The following is a 20,809-nucleotide window of genomic DNA, read 5'->3' on the forward strand; positions in this document are numbered from 1 at the left end:
TCTCATAGAAGGCCTTTCCACATTCATCACATTCATAAAGTTTCTCTCTAGAATGAATTCTCTGATGCCAAATAAGTTGTGAGCTCTCACAGAAGGTCTTCCCATATTTGTAAGGTTTCTCTCTAGTAATGTTGAGTAAGAGCTCAGATCCAGTCAAATGCCTTTCTATATTCACTATATTTATGAGTTTTCTCTCCAGTATGATTCCTCAGATGTAAAGTTGTGATCTCCTTCATATTTTTCACATTTAAGGTTTCTCTGAAGTGTGAATTATTTGATATAGAATAAGATCTGTCCACCAGGAGATCTTCGCATATCTATTGCATTCATAATTTTTCCATCCAGTATGAAATCTCTGATGCAGAGTAAGATCTATGATCTAGTTGAAGGCCTTTCCACATTCATTATTTTGGAACCTGGAGAAGAGGAAATTTAGAAAGAATGACAGTATTTGAAGTGCTATAATGCAAGAGGTTGTATTAGTCTGATCAGCTATAGTCGGACACATTGAAACTTGACTCCAGCATAGTGATGTCATTTTGGTCTGCTTTGAGAACAAAGGAAAACAACCAACCAACCAATTGATCTTCTTTGCCTTAGAGATCATAATTAGAAGCAATGGTTGGAAGTTACAGGGAGGCAGATTAAGGCTGGATGCTGTGGGAAAACATCATAATTAGAACTGTACAAAAGTACAACAGGAGGAAGAAGTGAGGATCTCTCACTGGAAGTCTTCAAACACAAGCTGGACAGCTTCATTTCAGGGGTGTTATAGAAGGCATATTTGGTCATTTATAGACTAAATAAAATCACCTCAGAGCCCTTCCAAGTCTTGGATTTTGTTCAGTAACTTTCCATGTATCTCTTAAATCTCACCTTGTGAGATTTGAACCAGTGTTCCCAGCTACACGGGTGTTTTTGGATCTTGACCCTCATCCAATCCATGAGCTAATGCCCCCAACTTTGTGTCATCTGCACATTTCTTTTGAATGCTACTTATGCCTCAATTCACATCATTTGGGGGGAAAATTTTTCAATACAAAGCTAAAGATGACAGATCACAAGGACACCCCATCAAGAGTCTTCCTGTAAGTTGACACTAAGCAATTAATTGTCTTAGGAAGATTCTAAAGATCAGCTGAGACACTGAGGTCCTTACTCTGAACTAAACTGCCAAGCATTCAAACTCTGATTCAGAGAGCGTGACTCTGATGAGCTGGCCACATTGTTCAAATGCAAAACATGCGCTTGCCAAAAAGAATATTTTATGGAGAACTCACAAGCATTCACATGGTGGTCAGAAGAAGCAATACAAGGACACTCCCAAAGTCTCTCTCAAGAACTTTGGAACTGATTGTGTGACATGGGAGACACTGGCACAGGACTGCTCAGCATGGCATTCCCACATAGAATGTATGTGCTGTACTCCATGAGCAAAGCAGAATTGAAACAGCTCAAAGGAAATGCAGGATGTGCAAATTTAGAATATCCACCCCAAATGTTCACATGGACTATTGGTGCCAGACTTGTGGTAGAGCATTCTGAGCTCGTATTCGTCTGATCAGCCATAGTCAGACACATTGAAACTTGACTCTAGCATAGTGATGTCATTTTGGTCTTCTCTGAGAACAAAAGACAACAACCAACCAATTAATGACTTTAAGTCATTCACCAGCTTCAAACTATACTATCACCAAATCCATCTCTCTATCTTGTCCATAGAGCACAGAAGACTTGTCAAATGTCTTACTAAAGTCTAAGTAAACTATGCCTACAGCATTCATCTGACCTACCAGTCTTATGTGTATGGGGTGGAGGGGGGAAAGGAGGTGAACTGAGAATGACCTGGTCTATTTTTGATGAAACCATGCTTCCTTCTAGAGACTGCTGCTTCCACTGGTCATCTTTCACCAGGACTCCTACAAGCACTTTATATGGGTTTCCATGCCTTAAGTCTCTCTTTTCTTCAAGCCATCCTCCACAGAGCTACTAATTTCCCCCTAGTGCTAAGCATAGTGCCTGGCACATAGTAGGTGCTTGACAAATGTTTGACTGACAAAAGACTAATGAAAAGAGACACCCCTAAAGACAAAACTGAAGCTGTCAAGTTTTTTTTAATCACTTTTGGTTTCTATGAAATATTTATTAGTATTTTTTCAATTTTACATCACTATTTTATTCTCAATAGAGCCTTTCCTCTACCCAGACAACCATCTCTTACAATAACTAGTATATGGAACTGTTTCAGAGGGAAGGGGGGAGGCGCATCCTCATATTTCTTCTTTAGGGCCAAGCTTGGTCATTATGATTTTACAAGTTTCAGATTTAATTAATTTTTCTCCTTATTTACATTATTGCAATCAGTGTATAGTTTTTCTGATTCTACCAAAATATCCTCTAAAAGTAAATGTGCTATTCTGCAGAATGAAACTGTGGCTCAAACTCAACTAATCCTTTCTTTTCCCAGACTCCTACTTTCTGATGTTTTTATTTTAACTTTGTATGAGATGTTGTCGTAAATAACACCTTAGTTCTATCAAGGTTTTAAAAGATTTTCAAAAGTGGGGAGAGAAGGGGGGAAAGGCCAAGGGCAAAACCATTAGTAACACTCAATTTAAAAGGTTGGAAAAGGGCAAACCCTAAGGAAGAGAAAAGATAAAGATATGAGGGAAAAAAACCAAGCCTGAGTCCTGAGAAGGAGAAAGAAAGCATGGAGGGGATGGGAGGAAAGGTGTAACAGCATCAAATGTCAAATTGAAAGGAAAGGAGTAAAGGAAAACATGAAATCTCTGGAATTTTTCAGGAAAAAGGAGATTCAGGGACGGGAAAGCAAGGAGAACTACAGATAGCCCTTGAGGGCTAGTGGCCTTGAGTGGTATGTGAGAGAAGAGTGCTGATGAGACCTAAGCATGTGTAGAGGAAGGTAGATTGAAGATGCATAAAAGGAAATGGCTGCTTGAGCTAGATCCTAGATAGGCAGAAAGGGACTGGGTAAAGCAGGAAAGGCAGAAGATTTATAACTTAAAGGAGGAAGAACAGTCCTTCCTCTGGGACTGGAAGAAAGTGGGTAATGATTTCTGAGAATGTTAAAAGGGAGTTTGAAAGAGGAAGCTCTGGTGAAAGTGCCACAATATTCTTAATGAACAATTATAAGCTTCAACGTGAGATAGAAGGGGAGTGGCTAGGAACTTAAGGAAAGAAGGAAAAGCCATTGTGGGAAATTATGCATGGAGTTCTTTCATCTACAGGGTTTCTCTTTAGTTCAATTTCTCTAAATTTCAGTACACACTCTGGATAAAATCTTTCTTATTCATTTCCTTCATCAAGGCTTAACCAGTCAAAGGCTACTCTCCAATAGGAATTATGTGATGTTGATTAAATTGTACACTCTGACAAAGGGTCTTCTCACATTATCTGCATTCATAAGGTTTCTTCCCAGTATGAATTCTCTGATGTCAAGAAAGCTATGAACTGCCACAAAAAGCCTTTCTATACTCATTACATTCATAAGGTTTCTCTCCATTATGAATTCTCTGATGTTGAGTAAATCTTGTGAACTGACTAAAAGCCTTCCCACATTCATTGCAATCATAAGGTTTTTTTCCAGTATGAATTTTCTGATGCAGAATAAGTTCTAAGTTTTGGTTGAAGGTCTTGCCACACTTGCGGCATTTGTGAGGTTTTTCTTCATTACAAATTCTCTTATGCATAGTTCATTCTCATGAAATACCTTTCCACATTCATGGGATTCATAAAGTGTCTCTCCAACATGAACTCTCTGATGTCTAGTAAGTTGAGAACTCCCATGGAAAGCCTTCCCACATTCATTACATTCATAAGGTTTCTCACCAGTATGAATTCTCTGATGTCGAGTAAGATCTGTGATTTGCGTAAAGGCCTTCCTACATTCATTACATTCAAAAGGTTTCTCTCCAGTATGAATTCTCTGATGTCGAATAAGATCTGGGATCCGATTGAAAGCCTTCCCACATTCATTACATTTATAAGGTTTCTTTCCAGTGTGAATTCTCTGATGATCTGTGAGTCCTGTGCTCCGTCTGAAGGCTTTCCCACATTCATTACATTCAAAAGGTTTCTCACCAGTATGAATTCTCTGATGATCAGTAAGTCCTGTGCTCCTTCGAAAAGCCTTCCCACATTCTTTACATTTATAAGGTTTCTCTCCAGTGTGAATTCTCTGATGTAATGTAAGATGTGTTATCCAAGGGAATGCCTTCCCACATTCATTACATGCATAAGGTTTTTCTCCAGTATGAATTCTCTGATGACGAGTAAGTTGTGAGCTCTGGATGAAAGCCTTTCCACATTCAAGACACTTGTAAGGTTTCTCCCCAGTATGAATCCTGTGATGTAGAGTAAGTTGTGAGCTCCCTCGAAAAGTCTTCCCACATTCTTTACATTCATAAGGTTTTTCTCCAGTGTGAATTCTTTGATGTAAAATAAGATCTGGGATCCGGGTAAAGACCTTTGCACATCCATTACATTCATAATTTTTCCGTCCAGTATGAAATCTTTGATGCAGAGTAAGAGCTATGATCTGTTTGAAGGCCTTCCCACATTCATTACACTCATAAGGTTTCTCTCCAGAATGAATTTTATGATGTACAAAAAGTTGTGAGCTCTGGTAGAAAGCCTTCCCACATTCATTACATTTATAAGATTTCTCTCCAGTATGAATTCTGTAAAGGGAAATAATGGATGAAATGTACTTAAAAGCTTTCCCACATTCATCACATTTATAAGTTTTAAGTATATATCCTATAATATTTAATTGGTTCTGAATTTTAACTTATAATTTCACATACTTATTAGCCATAGAAAACAACTTTGAGGAGATTCTTCTGTAGTTACATAGGGCTCTGAACAGACTCTGGAACTTTCTAGTTATCATTTTTACAGAGAGCTTCCTTTAAAATACTCTACTGTGGAAAAAAGATTGGCCCTAGACTCAAGATTCTACCACACTTACTAATTTTTTTAATTTTACTTTTTGTTACATTTTAAGTTTCAAACTGTCTCCTTCCCTCTTTCCTCGTCCTGAACCATTTCTCTCTCTCTCTCTCATGCCCACACACATTGTAATAGCAATTTAGATTTGAAAATCTTTCCCATCCATTAATAGGCCATATGACCTGCTTACATCACAGGAAGCCTAAGTCACTGTGGTGAGAGGAGTTTCCTGACAGGAAAAGGAAGTTATGTCACAGGAAATGCTGAGAGAAAGGGAGAGAGCAGTTGTGGCTGCTAATGGCCGTTGTGATAGGAAGAGCTGAACAGACTGTGACTTAGCTGTACCATGTGTTTGTTTTGGGGAAGACCCCAGCAGGGGGTAAGAGAGGTTTTGTGATGGCGAAGCTCCATGTTGTGATATTATGTATTGAATGTTTTACTGCTCTGATTGGATAAATGGCTGGTGGGATATGGTTCTCTGGTGTCTGAACAAATGGTTTACCTCTTCTACCTTGTATGTGGAGAGTCTTGTACACTTTGCAAACTACAGAGGCATTTTGACAATTACCATCTACACTGTTATTACTGCCTTACTGATACACACATGTGTGCACACACATATTCTCACTCTTCCTTGCTCTCACAAAATCATACTAAGCATATTTCTATTCATCAGTTCTTTCTCTGGAAGTGGACATCTTCCTTTGTAGCTGATCTGAGTATTTATAACGCTCATAATAACTTAGTCATTCACAATTCTTCAAACAATATGGTTATTACTATATACAACAGTCTCTTTGTTCTGTTCATTTTGCTGTTCATTATTCCATGCAAGTCCTTCCATGTTTTTATAAAATCAGCCAGTTCATCATTTCTTATAGCGCAGTAGTATTCCATCACAATCATATAGCACAACTTCAGTCATTCCCAATTAATGGGCATCCTCTAAATTTCCAGCTCTTTGCCACCACAAAGTGAGCTGCTATAAATATTTTAGAACATGTAGGTTCTTTTCCTTTTTGACTGATCACCTTGGGAAACAGGCCTAAGAGTGGTATAGCTGGGTCAAAGGGTATTCAGTTTTATAATTCTTTGGGCATAATGCCAGATTGTTCTCCAAAATGGCTGGATCAGTTCACAGTTCCCATGTTTACTATTTCATGGTCTCTCACTTCATTAGGCTTTTATTAGGCGACTTTTTAAACTTACCTAGAATGTGTGTCCTCATTGCTCTGCAGTCTCTTTAACCCAGCCTCAGCTTCTGAAGTTTCTCCCAACTTTGAGATACAAGGCCGTTCCCTTTTGATTCTTTCCAGAGATGATTCTTCCATAGAAATGCCGGCAGGCTTTGGAGTTAACTCCCTGGTTTCAAATATCACCTCGAAATCTGAAAGAGATAAAGTTATTTCCCCTGCAAGAAAAAAAGGTAACTTCTGTTTATTTTTGGCCTGCCTTGTGTCTCCTCTGTGAAGAAAAAGAATTGTAAAATGTATAGGGCAAAATAAAGAACACTACCTTAGGTGTGCAAAGCTACTTACAATTCCTAAAGAGCTTTAGCACTGATTCTTGTATCCATCTTGTGAGGGAAGGAAGTCCATTCTTTTTCCAGAGAAAAGGCTCAAGGTCACCCAATAAGTAATAAAGCTAGGGCTAGAATCAAGGTCTTTTGCTACCACATTCAATGTTTATTCTACTACACTACATCTCTGCAAACAAACAGCAATCTTTTCTATTAAGTCTTAAGATGAAGAATGAGAACAACTTTGGAAAAACTCTAGAAAGTTTAATTTCTGTTTAACATAAGACCTCATATTCTATTGGAAACAGAGAGGATAGCCATCAATTGTGGAATGACTGGACAAACTGTAGCATAAGACTGTGATGGAATACTATTGTGCTATGAGAAATGACAAGCAGGATGCTTTCAGAAAAACCTAGGAGAACTTTATGAACTGACACAAAGCAAAATGAGAAGAACCAGAAGAAAACTGCACACAGTAATCCTGTACAATGACCAGCAGTGAATGACTTAGCCATTCTCCGCAACAATAATCCAAGAGAATTTCAATGGACTCATGATGAAAAATGCTAGCCACATCCAGAGAAGGAATTGATGGGGAGTCTGAATGCAGATGGAAACATTTTTCACTTTTTTTTTTGGTCTGTGTCCTCTTTCACAACATGTCTAATATGGAAATATAAATCGTCAAGATTTTACATCTATAACCTATATCAAATTGTTTATCATCTCAGGGAAAGGGGACTTGAGGAAGAGAGAAAAAATATTTGGAATTCAATTTTTTAAATGCCTATTAAAAATTGTCTTTACATGTAACCGAGGGAAAAAATGTCATTTTTAAAAACTCATTCTGTGAGCACTGTCCACTGTAGGGCAGAAGAGACCTGAGATCATCTAGTCCAATGTCTTCATTTTACAGATGAGGAAACTAAGACCAATGACCTACATAAGGTCATACAATTAATCTGCAGCAGATTCAGAACTCAAGCCCTCTCATTCATTTTAATCATATGGGAGTGAATTTACTATGTGTGGACATATTTACGTAGATGGAATGATCAGTTAAAGAAAATGAGAAAATTCTACTGTTGTATCAGTCAATAAGCACTTACTAAGTACCTAGTATGTGCCCAGCACTGTGCTTAGCATTGGTGATACCAAAAAAGGCAAAAATAGTCTCCGCTTTAAAGGAGCTCACAGCCAGGTGAGGGCCATGAAAACACCTGTGTATGAACAAAATACGCAAATGGTAGAATAGAGAAAATCTACAGAGGGAAGACACTAGCATTAAGGGGGATTGGGAAAGCCTTCTTGAAGATGGGACATTAAGCCTCTTGTCTTCTCTGAAGAGGGAATCGAGGAGGTAGAGATAAGGGAAAGAATTTCAGAATTGGGGGAGAGCCAGTGAAAATGCTAGGAAATGGAGTGCCCAGTTCAGAGATTGCAAAGTATGGCCCTCAAGCTAAGAATGGCTTTTATATGTTAAAATAAAGTTTTGTTACATTTATTTACATGTATTTACATATGTAATAAGTGGCCTATATCACTGGTATTCTTATCCTTTTATAATATTTGTGTTATGGGGGTGTATAGGGTGTTAAATTAAGACTGGCACCTCTCCTGTGAGGGCTTGCCAAGCCCCTTTCAAGACTACTCATCCATCTTTGGTAACCACCTATCACCCAACTCTCACCTGTGGCTCTGAGAAGCTGTGGCAAATGTAGTGGCCACACACTGGTAGAACCATCTAGGGAAACAGGCTAAACCAGGTTGAGTGTAACCGACAGGCCTCAAACCCATCACTGTGACCCAAGAATGTGAAGATTTCCCCCAGGAGAATGGGCAGATGAGAACAATTTCCTCCAACAGCCATGAAGGTGGCTGAAGCAGGCACTGTGGAGCACTTAGAGCTTGGTTAAAATCAGAGACACTAAGGTCACCTACTGCTTTCCAGGCCATTGCCTTTTGTCCAGTAACTCACTTAGATGGTATTCACTTGCAAATCAGAACATAACCTGTGATGTCATTGGCCCCCTTCCAAAATGAAGGATGAACAGTTGTTATGCCCGGTTAAGGCAGTTTCCATCTGAGAAGTGGATAAGTCTTGTGAAGCACTGGGGTCAATAATCAGGAATTTTACCCAGCTCCACTGATTACCAGTTTTTCAGACAAGCCAGAGGTCCAGTCACCCCCTTCATGTAACTATTCTGTCATCTGTTGTACTAATGGTACACGAGCTTCTGTTTCTTGTTTGATCCAACTTGCCTTTTCATTGTGTTGGACTTCTTGTGATAATTCACACAAGAGGAATTGTCTACCTCTTCCTCCTCCTGAAGGAGTTCTGACTTGCCTTGGTTTCTTTCCTTTCTCAAGCTTCGCAAGTTTTGTTTTTTTTTTTTAATTAATTTTGGATTATTTTGTTCTCTGTGCTCTATCAGCTTAACTTTTTTTTCATTTATGCTTTTAATAGCTGCTACAATTTCTAACAGGCTTTTTTAAAAAGATTCTTTTCGGAATTTCTTTTTAATTGAGCAATGTGGCATTCTATCAAGTGTCCTCACAATATGCTGACATAATCTTCCAATGCCCTTCCACAGATGTTCAACAGCTCTCTTAAGCTGCTTCTGCCCTAGGGGGTTTGCTATAGTCTGACTTCCTCACCAGCTCCCCCTTCGGTCTTACAGTGCATTTACACTTTCTGTTAAATGTTGGGAGGGAATGTAGTCAGTCATGATGGTGAGAGCAGATGCCAATTTTCAATGCCTGTTTTGTCATCATGGGGCTGCTAGTTCAATTAATGCCATGTAAGCCAAAGAGGGCTTGTAATTTCAGTTTAAGGCATCTTCTTTTCAAAATACTAGAGCGCTGTATTCAGCGCTGTATTTGCCTTGTTTCATTATTAGGGTTAATCTTTTTTTCACTAACAAGTATAATTATCATAAAAATAAGTATAATTCATTAAGTATAATTTCTGAAGCTCAGTCTTAAATCTTTTACTCTTCAAATTTTAGTCACCATTTGATTTCCTTTGTTATTTTGTCTAACCTCAGCTGAATAAGTTTTCTGTGCCTGTCCTAAACAGCAATATGTTACTGTATGAAATTAGAGCAAGACATAGTCCCAACAAAGAGTGATACAAAGCCCTTGCTTCCAACTGACAAAATATTTCCTATCTAATTATAATAAAGCGTTAGAGCCTTGGTTCTGGAGTCAAAGGAACTGGGTTCAAATCCCACTTCCCATGCTTACTACCTATATGATCTTGGGTAAGTCAGTTATCTTCCGGTTTCCTCAAATGGAAAATGAAAGGGCTGGATTAGTTTCCAGTTTTAAATCTGTAATCCTCTAATTATCTCCAAGAGCTATGACGAAAAGATGAGTGAGCAAGGCCTTGATGTAATATAAACAAAGAGCATGCGCTTGTTAAAATGCTTGTTGACAGACACCTAAGATGCCCAGTACAGGGATAAACATAGCACAGCACACAAAGATAAGCCGGGGCTGGGTTCTGAGACTACATCTGTCTTCTCTTCATGGAATGTGGGCAGCATTAGCATGTTGGCTTGCTACATGTAATATACGTTATGGCGGCTCCGTGGCGAAGTGGATAGAGCACTGGTTCTGGACTACAGCAGAATCCTCTTCCTGAGTTCAAATCTGGCCTCAGACACATAATAGCTGTGTAACCCTGGGCAAGTCACTTAGCCCTGTTTGCCTCAGTTTCCTCATCTGTAAAATGAGCTGGAGAAGGAAATGGCAAACCACTGCAGTATCTCCGCCTAGAAAGCCCCCCAAAAGAAGAGTGGGACATGACTGAAAAAAAGACTCAAAAACAAACCTTGAGGATAAATGGATAAATGAGGATATGCCCTGAGGATAAATACTAGCTTTTAATCCATTAAATCTTCCCCTTCTTGTTTCATCCAGGAACAGAGGCCTGGCCACACCTCCCACACAGTACACTAGGGAGTTGATTCTTTGACCTTTATCTGGTGCTTCAAGGTTTACAAAGCATCTCACGTGGATTACCTCATATGATCCTCCCATTAACTCTGAGAAGCACTCTTATGATGTTCATTTTACATAAGGGGAAACAGAGGCAGGCAGTGCCGTGACTTGCCCAGGGTCACAGTCACAGGCCAGGTCCAAGACTCTGCTATACCTCGAGGCCCCTCCAAAGAGCAGTTGATGATTCATGGGCTGAGGTTTCTATCATTCGCTCACCTGCACAGCTGCTCTGGGGGGCATCTCTCTCTGGCTTCCAAGGACCTTCCCCTCTCTCCAACTGGCAGATCACATCTGGCTTGGAAATTACAAGTCCTATTCATTGAATATGGAAAATTATTGTGGCCAAGGAACTCCCTCTGAACTCCACCCTAGCCCCTCTCTCTCTTAAGAAGCTGGCATGCCGGGAAAGCTTCAGAAAAGTGAACAGCTCATCCGACCCACCCTCTGCTAAAAGGATGGGGGCTGGGGATGGGTTCAGATCCTGGAGGTGAAAGGGGAGGGTCTTGGGGCAAGGGGAACATGAAGTTGGGAAGGGGCAGCCTGGGGGAAGGAAGGGAGGGGCGCAACACGCCCGAGCAGCCAAAAACCCTTCACCACGGAGCGGGAGTGGGGCTATCCCAGCCCCGGGCAGAATCTGGGTGGGGAAGGGGGGCAGGGGTCCTCACCTAGGCAGGCCAGGTGCCCGAAGTTCTCCAGCATCACCTCCCGGTACAGCTCCTTCTGGGGGGCGGCCAGGCGCCCCCACTCCCCCGCCGTGAAGGTCACGGCGACATCCTGGAAAGTCACGGAGCCCTGAAACAACAAGGATACTGGGGCTCGCCCAAGGGCCAACCCCCAGGATGCTGGGAGGAGACAACAGCTGGCAGAGGCTGCGTGGAAGCGGGGATCCCGAGCGGCAAAGGCGCGGAGGGCGGGCACTCCCGGCATGGAAGCGCCACATGCAGAGGGGATGGGCAGCGGGGGTTTGGCTGGCCAGCTCGCTCACCTCTGGCCCAGGGGCCATGCCTCCCTCCCCTCTAGGCAAGGCGGGCCGAGTCCTACGGGAACCAAAAAAAAAAAAAAAAAAAAAAAAAAAAAAAAGGACCCTTGACCACGGGTCTGCGGGCGGGGCCGAAGGAGCGCAGGCACCACGCTGGGGCTGTCCAATGGGCGCGTTGCCTTCCCGGAGGGGCGTGGCTTCAGCAGGCCGAGGAGATGTACTGCGCCTGCGCACGCGCTTCTCTGTGCAGACCGGGCAGCCAGTCTCCTTGCCCAAGATTCGCAGTGAGGCGAAAAGCTTTGCGGGCTCCCCTCCACCCCACCCCCACCCCCGCTCCGGGGCCTCGGGCTTCCACCCACGCAGGCCTGGGACACAGGGCTCTGGGCCCTGCCGCGACCCCAGCGACAGGTCCGCGAAAGAGGCCGCGAAAAAGCACCCCGCGGGGCTGCGTCCCCGAGGGGTTGGAAGTGGCGTTTCCATGGAAATCGCGTCGGAACCCCTCCCGGAGCGGCCGGACGCTGCCGCAAGTCCTTCTGGGAAGTGTAGTCGCAGCGTATCCTGGGGCTGGATTGGAGAGGGGTCTAATTGAAGACCCAGAGATAAATTAAGTCCTGATTATCAGGAGATTATCCGTAGTAGTAAGGGGAATCCGTGATAAGGTTCAGAGGAGGGGTAGGCTAGAGGAGATGTCAAGTCAAGATGCATTTATTAAGCACCTACTGTGTGCCAGTTACCCGCCATGCAGAGTGCTCGGCTGAAAAGAAGCGGGGAACGTCCCTGCGTCCTAGAGCGGGCGCTCTGATGGGGTCACTACAAGCAGCCACCTAGGTCGGAACAGCACAACTTACCGTACTCCGCCAGTTCTGAGACTGTGGTCTTGACCGACCAAAGGGGCGGCTTGAAAGAACCCTCAACTTACCTCTGCTCACGTCCTACTCGGTCTGCTCCTGTAAAATCGAATAGAAACTCCTCCGCTCCCTTTTCCTCCCTAGTTACATAGTATCCACTCCTCGTTTGCACACTGCAGTCCCGCTGAGCCAGCCCTCCTGCTGTCTCTCACACGCAAGATTCTCACGCCTTTGTTCTGGCCGCCCCCTCTGTCTTCTCCCCTGTGTCTCCGGGTATCTTTGGCTTTCTTCGGGGCTCAGGTGCCACCCACGTAAGAAGCCTTGCCTGATATCCTCAGCTACCAAGTACCCCGGGGCTTTGGAAATCTCTCCTCGCCTCCCTGGCTTCCTTCAAGTCCCAGCTAAAATCCTACCGTCTGCAGAAGGCTTTTCCCACTGCTCCTTAATTCTAGTGCCTTCTCTCTCAATTATTTCCTTTTTATCCTGTACATAGCTTGTTTATACATATTTATTTGAATGTTGTCTTCCTTGTTAGATCAGCCTCCTCAAGGGCAGGGACTGTCTTTTGCTTTTCTGTGTTCCCAGCAGTTAGCGCAACAGCTCGTACATAGTTGGTGCTTAATAAATGCTCATTTGACTAACCAGTACCTTTCCTCTAAAATAGGATCCTAGCTTGTTTTTGTGTCACGGACCCTGTGGGCAGTCTGGTAAAAGCTATAGACCCTTTCTCAGATTAATGATTTTAAGTACAAAAAATAAAATTCGTAGGAATGCAAAAGAAAATAATTATATTGAAATAGTTATAAAGTTTAAAAGGCAACTTTACAGAGCCTAAGTTGAGAAACTCTACTCTAAAATCACCTTTTATCTATTTTGCATGTACCTGTCTATATGTGTCTGTGTTGTCTCCACAGGTTAGACTGTAAGCACCTTGAGGGCCAGGACTGTTTTCTCTCTTGTTACTATCTGGGAAGATGAGAATAAGGCCTGGAACATAGTTGGCTGAAGGAAATGTTGATCTAATTCTCCTTTATGTGTTATTTCCTACAAATAAGCATCCTGAGTTTGTGTGATAAACTAAAGGCCACACCCAGAGAGTAAAGAAGGGCTAGCTAGACACAGAACTTGAACATCCTAATCAGGTTTACAGAAGGAAAGTTCTGTAGCCAACTGGGGCTTCAGAAGGGATATAGGCAATGGTGAAGTAATTTCTTGTTCCTAGTATTTCCTTTGAGCTGTTTCAATTCTGCTTAGCTCATAGAGCACAGCACCTTCTCTGATGTGGGAATGCCATGCTTAGTAGTCCTGTGCCAGTGGATCCCATGTCACACAATAAATTCCAAAGTTCTTGAGAGTATCCCTGTACCTCTTCTGATCACCATGTGAACACTTGCCCTGTGTGAGTTCTCCATAAAAGATTTTTTTTGGCAAGCATACATTTTGTATTCGAAAAATGTGGCCAGCCCATCAGAGTTGTGCTCTCTGAAGCAGAGTTTGAACACTTGGCAGTTTAGTTGGAGTAAGGACCTTATCCTGGTACCTTACCCTGCCAGGTGATCTGAAGAATCTTCCTAAGACAATTCAGATGGAAGCTATTCAGTTCCCTGGCATGGTGCTGGTAGACTGTCCAGGTTTCACAGGCACACAACAATGTCAGCACCACATCTCTGTAGACCTTCAGTTTGGTAACTAGTCTAATACCTCTTCTCTCCCATACTTTCCCTTCAGAGCCTCCCAAACACTGAGCTAGCGTGTGTCAACCTCTTTGTCAAGGTGTACATCCCTGGAAAGTACACTACCAAGATAAGTGAACTTATCTATAGCATTCAAAACTTCTCCATTTGCTATAACTGATGGTTCCACATATGGATGGTATGGTAGTGGCTGATGGAGCACCTGTGTTTTCTTGGTGTTAATTGTTATTAGGCCAAAACAAGCACAAGCAGCAGAGCATTGATCCATACTTCATTGCATCTCAGCTTCAGAGGCTGCATTGAGTACACAATCATCTGCAAACAGAACATCATGTGCCAACACTCCCTCCACTTTGGTCTTGGCTTGTAGCCTTTTCAAGTTGAAGAATTTGCCATTAGTACAACAGTTGACCTTAATGTCATGTTCATCCTCGTTGAAAGCATCTGACAACATGATTGAAAACATCATGCTAAAAAGCATGGGAGTGAGCACACAGCCTTGTCTCACTCCATTGGTGACTGGGAAGGCATGAGAGCATTCTCCATTACCTAGAACCAGGGCAAGCATGCCATCATGAAGTTGATGTACAATGCTGATGAACTTCTCTGGGCAACCAAATTTTGACACAATTTTCCATAAGCCCTCATGACTAACAGTATCAAAGGCCTTGGTCAGATCTACAAACTTTGTATATAGACCTTTGTTCTATTCCTGGCATTTCTCCTGGAGTCGTTGAGCAGCAACTGTATCAATTGTACCTTGGCCCTTTATGAAGCCACAGTGACTCTCAGGTAGATGACCACCTTCCATGTGAAGGATCAACCTATTAAGGAGGACTCTGGCAAGAATCTTGCCAGCAATGGCTAACAGAGAGACCCCCCCCCCCCCCCGTGATTGTCACAGGACAATCTATTTCCTTTACCTTTATAGAGATGGACAGTGGAGGCATCCTTGAACTCCTGGCGGATAACTTCCTCTTGCCATATAACCTGGAAAATTTCAGTCAGCTTTTGTATGAGCAATGGACCTTGTAAATCTCAGCTGGAATATAATCAGCACCAGGTGCTTTGCCACATGAAAGGAGCCTAATGACATTCAAAACCTCTTCTTCAGTTGGAACTTCAGCTAGGGAGGGATTGACTTCAATCTGAGGTAAACTGCCAATGGCTTCAGCACTGATTGATGATGGTCTGTTGAGAACACTATGGAAGTGTTCATCCCATCTCTCCAGGATCATGTCCTTATCACTAATCAATGTAGCTCTGTTAGCACAGAGGAGTTGACATGCACCATAGGTCTTTGGCCCATAAATAGCCTTCAGGGCATAAAAAGCACTTCGGATTGCTACTATCAGCATAAAACTGAATGTCATCTGCCTTCTTTCTGAGCCAAGAATCCTGCATCTCTGGAAGCTTTGCTTGTACTTTACATTTGATGGAGTTAAATGCTTCCTTCTTAAGAGATGGATCAGCTATCCTGCTGGTAAACCCTGTGGAGTTCTCATTTTTCATTTAGGAGCTTCTGAATTTCCCCATCACTTTCATCAAACCAGTTTCAGTGTTTGCATGTGTTCTGACCCACATGAGCAAATGCAGTGCTATACACCAAATCTCTGAAAGCTGCCCACTCCTTTTCTGCTCCACCATTGCCAACTCTGTGTTGGCTCAATTTTCCCTCCAAGTTAGCAACAAACTGTTCCTGCTCAGAGAAGAGCTCTAATTTGTTCACATTAATTCTTCTGGTAGTCATTTTGCCTTGGGGGTGCTGCTTTTGCTGAATGTGAATATTTGGCTTGGAGAGGATCAGTCTATGATCAGTCCAGCACTTGGCACCACACATTGCCTTCATTACTCTCACATCCTGTCTGTCTCTTCTCTTTACAATCACAATAGTCTATTAAATGCCAATTTTTGCTTCGAGGTGCATCCATAAAGTTTTATTGCATTTAGGTAAACAGAAGACAGTGTTGGTGATGAGAAAGTCATGATATACACAAGTCTTCAGTAGTAAGTGACCATTGCTGTTGCTGTTTCCAACTCCATTCCTCCCTAGGACTCCCTGTCAAGTCTGGTAATCCGGGCCTATTCTAGCATTTAAGTCACCTAGAATTATAAGCTTGTCCTCTTTTGGCACATTGATGATAAGGGTCTCCAGATCTTCATAAAATTTTTCTTTGACCTCATCAGGGTTCGTCATGGTGGGAGCATAGGCGCTGATGATGGTGGCATGACCTTTTATTGCAAGTAGCAATTGCACTGTTATGAGCCTGTCATTCACTCCTTTTCTCAGGCATACATTGGATAGATTAGTTTTGATTGCAAAACCTATGCTAGCTTCATGGCACTCCCCTTCACTCCAGAAAAATGCGTATCCAGCTCCGACTTCAGTAAGCCGGCTTTCATTTGCAGCCTTGTTTCACTCAGGGCTGATGTTTGGATTCCGTACCTACTGAGTTCTCTTGCAACAAGAGCTGTTCATCTAGAAGTGTGCACACACTCCATGTGCTGATGGTGAGTGGAATCGTCTTGCAAACATTTGTACATTTCTTTGTTTCAACCGCAGAGTAGGATTCCCCGCCTGCCACAGTAATCAGGCCGGGGTTGGGTAAGCAGACAGTTTTTAGGGCACCTTTTCTAGCCCCTTCCTCACACCAAGAGGTAAGCGGTGCAATCCTTAAAGGCTGCTGAGACACCCAGGGGGCTGCCAAATCCCACTGCTGCTTCCAGTGAGAAACAACCCTACGGTGTGGGCCACTCTTGTGCAGGATTGTGGCTACAGCTACCAGTGTATCCGCACCTTGCCTGTCACCACAGGACTTTGAGATAGGTATAATGGTAAAATGGTATGGGTGATGTCTTTTGATTTGTGTGTAAATTGGATTGAAGTGAGGCAAAGTTGTACTCTCTCCTCCGGAGTCATCACAGTCCAGTGTCAGGACAGAATCAAGACAATTGGTGATGGCTCAAGATGCAGTGGATGACTTTGGCATCTTTGATGTCTAACCAAGCTCTAAGTGCTCCACAGTGCCTGCTTCAGCTGCCTTCATGGCCCTTGGAATAAATTGTTCTCATCATCCCATTCCACCATGGGAAGTCTTCACATGCTTGGGGTAGACACCCCCCTAACTCACCAATGGGTTTGAGACCTCTTGGTTACTCTCAAACTGGTTCAGCCTGTTAAACCTGAAAGTTTGGTTGAAGAAGACAAACAAGCTAGTTGATAGAAAAATCCATGTTGTTTATTATTTTCCCTTAAAGCATAGCTAAGCTAGCTTACTTGTACGTACAAGGAGTCAGAGCATAGGCTCTGGCTGTCTGAACAAAGGAATGAGAAAACTTATATATGGTATTTTAGCAGACCCAGCAATCTTACCTCACTTTTATGACCCCCATGTATATTTAACCATGATACAAGAAGAGGATTTTCCTTAATGGAATAGGTTTGTAAAGACAAGAGTGTTGACAAAGGTCAATTAAAGTATATACCTGTAGAATATTAAGCGAGGTAGTCTCTCTTGGAGTTAGGGTCTCATCCTTTAATGGCTAACAGGGGTGAGAATGTCCTTAGGTCAGTCTGATCTGGCCTTGTTGACAGAGGGAAGGGTATTTCCTGAGCAAACTTTTAGAGAGAACAAAGAAGCCCAGGTCCTGGATCTTCATCCAGTTACTCATGAATTCAGGCTCTGGGTCTGGTTGAAATTAAAAATGATATAAAATGGTATAAAATGTTCCACAAGCCCATTTGCCAAAATGGTTTACCAGAGTGTGGCTGCTATGCATGCCACAGCTTCTTGGAGCCACAGGTTGAGAGTTAGGTGGACCAGGTAGACACCAAAGGTGGAAAGCAATCCTGAAAAGGGCTTGGCAGCCATCTCACCAGAGGTACCAGTCAACCCTGAACACACCCTACACCAGCTACCTGGACATCAAAATGCTTGCCATCCTAGATCATCTCATAGGGGCTGCCAGTTCTTAGATTTCTCATGCATCAGAAATTGGATGACATCCTCTCATATAAGGTACCAGCCCTATGAGATGATTTTTAATAATAGCTATGGGGGAGATCCAGGCTTTTTCCCTGTCCTATTTTCTTGTTCCAATTCCATCCTTTGAAGGACCTTACTGATCTCTGCCAAAAATCTACCCCACCTAGACCCTCTTATCTAAGTGAATTCCTGCCCATTGTGTTCTACTTAGGTTTGGGTGGGGATAAATTCTTTGATTAAATCACCTAAGGCTGGGGGTGATTTGGAAGTAAATGAGTGATCAAAGTCATGTTTCCCAAATCCCTCATTAGAATGGGTCCACCTCTCTTCGTAATATTCATTTTCTCTCATTAATTGTTAACCATCAGAGTTGATTGTTTTTCTCAGGAACACCCACTCTTCCAAGTGCACATAAGGGGAGAGTGTCACCCCTTTTTATTATTGTTAACACGATTAATAAAATTATTGCTCAGAAATATCTCTCAAACATTTTAAAGATTACACCTAGGAACTATTCAACAGCTCTTTTCATATAGAAAATATTCTCTCTCTGATTTGTGTTAATAGTTTAAGTTTTGACAAAAGAGGAGAGTGCAGCCAGTGCAGGGGTGACAGCCTGGGGAATTAATGAGGGGTTGAGGGACTGAAGACGAAGTATGTATGAAGAGCAAGTCAAGAGAGATGGACTGACAACAGACTGTATTTAGATAAGGGAATTTCAGAATTCATGAACACAGAAGTGGTCTACTTGTGGGTTAGAAATGGATAGATTGAGAGTATGACCATCTCTATATAGCTAAGGTGGACTGCGGGAGTAGCTCATGGGAAATGAGTAAGTTGACAAACTGGCAGTTTAGGGGGTTTGAGGGAGCATCAACAGAATTCAGGGTCAGAAACAGTCTCAATATGTATGTCGAAGTCCTCTGGTATGAGGGCAGGAGTTGGGCACTGAATTCACTGAGGAAGGAAGGGGAATGTCCTGGAGGTTGGTGTTTCAACAATCTGGCTAGCAGCTGTTGTGGGGGTAAAAGACCAGCACTAGCCCAACAACAAGCAAGCTACCAGCACACTGCAAAAGCCCAGGTTCTTTTGATCTGCTTTACTAAGGAAAGCAACATTAAGGGGTTAACAAGCTTACTTTAATTCAGCATACAAATACCATTCACTTAGTTCAGGGGAAAAAGCCAGCACCCTGAACTTCAGAGCAAATACAAACAAATTACAAACATCGACAGACCAAATACAATTCATAGTTACCAACATCTAAGTTCAGCCCAGGAGCTCATAACAAGGGCTGGCCCAGAGTCATGCGCACCACCACTGCTGTGGGTAAGAGCTCCAAAAAAGAGAAAGCCAACTCCTGGTTTTATATCTTTTTCAGGGTCAAGGGTGAGTCACACATGTGACTCACCCACATGACCTAAAATTGTCGCAAAGAGGCGACTTAAACGCACATGGTCTAAAAGCCTCTGATGTCCCAAACATGTCACTCAAACTCATGTGTAAACTAGGCCCTCCCCTGAGGCAAGGAGGTCACCAAGGACTCTCAATCTAATCAAGGAGACAAAGGTCAAACTCTTCAAGGGCACTTGGTTGAACTGAGTGCTAAGAGCCCATTTTGTTTACCAACAGTTGGTAAATGACAGCTACTTGAATTTTGAACGGGTGTTAGACATGGATTGAGTGAACCTTCAAGGAGAGGTTACTAGTGATGGCAATAGAGGGAGAACCTATAAGTGGCAATGGAAAACAAGAAGTATTCCAACTCCCCCATAGGACCAATGATTGGGGAATAAGGGTGATGAGAAAAAATGTAGCTAGTGCTGATGATGATGTCATCAGGAAGGAAACAGTTCTCCATGTGTTCAAGAAGATGGGGTGGTAGAGTGAAAGGTTTTGTGGATTTTGGAGCACAAGTTATGAAAAACAGTGGAAGGAGCAGGTAGATTTGAGGGTGAAAAACTGGGGTATAAAGTTGACCGGGATGGGAATGAGGAGATGACAGGAGTAGGAGGTAGTTGGAGCTTCAATATGACTGAGACGGGGAGGATAAGGAACCTGAAAGGGGAGGGACATTATACTAACCACTGAGAATGAGTTCAAGCACAGTATCAGGACCTAGGAAAGGGTCAGCTGATGAAGCCAAGTATATAGCAGCTTCTGTTGCACCTTACTGCTGCTGATGCTAGTATGTCCTTGGGACACCCAGAAGCCTACCTCCCAGCAGGCTCACCCAGAAGCTGTTATGTCCCTAGCTTTCGGAGCCTGAGCAGGAGGTAATAAGTCCCAAACCACTGGAAACAAATAGTATCTGCTGGTGTCATCCATACCACAAACACAAATATATAAGACCAACAGCTATTCTCCAGTGGCTAGCATCAAAAGATAGTACTAACACTTCTTAAAAGAATAATTCCAAGTTATTAGCAACCATATAAAAGACTGTTCCAAATCACTAATATTAAGAGAAATGAATGTCAAAACAAGCTTGAGGTTCTACCTCCTACCCAATAAAGAAGCAAAGATGACAGAAGAAGGAAATAGTAAACGTGGGAGAGGCATGAAAAGCCAAGCATGCTGACATATTATGGGTGGAGCCGTGAATTGGTATTGAGTGAAGTTGTACTGAGGAATGAATAAAAGGTCTATTGCAGGAGTGGGGAACCTTTTTAGAGTGGAAGGCCTTATCGATATTTAGCAGTAATCAAATAAGGCTGCATTCAAGAAACTTCAATAAGATATATTTTAAAATGTACACTTTTTTTGTAAAAATCTAACTACTATGTACTTAATAATTTCAAAAA

The 20,809-nt window shown here is 42.5% G+C and overlaps 1 protein-coding gene across 1 annotated transcript in view; it reads right to left on the bottom strand.

The window, feature by feature from the left end:
- Window positions 1-2,149: 2,149 nt before the first annotated feature.
- The window catches only part of LOC118834200 (zinc finger protein 420-like), a 34,218-nt gene continuing 15,558 nt past the window's right edge, over window positions 2,150-20,809 (bottom strand). Inside the window, exon 6 of the mRNA XM_036741646.1 lies at window positions 2,150-4,318. Within this exon, the coding sequence (XP_036597541.1) occupies window positions 3,635-4,318 (684 nt within the window). The 3' untranslated portion in view covers window positions 2,150-3,634. The remainder of the gene's footprint in view (window positions 4,319-20,809) is intronic.

This window comes from Trichosurus vulpecula, chromosome 1 (assembly GCF_011100635.1).
Source record: "Trichosurus vulpecula isolate mTriVul1 chromosome 1, mTriVul1.pri, whole genome shotgun sequence".
In the NCBI taxonomy this organism is placed as follows: Eukaryota; Metazoa; Chordata; class Mammalia; order Diprotodontia; family Phalangeridae; genus Trichosurus; species Trichosurus vulpecula.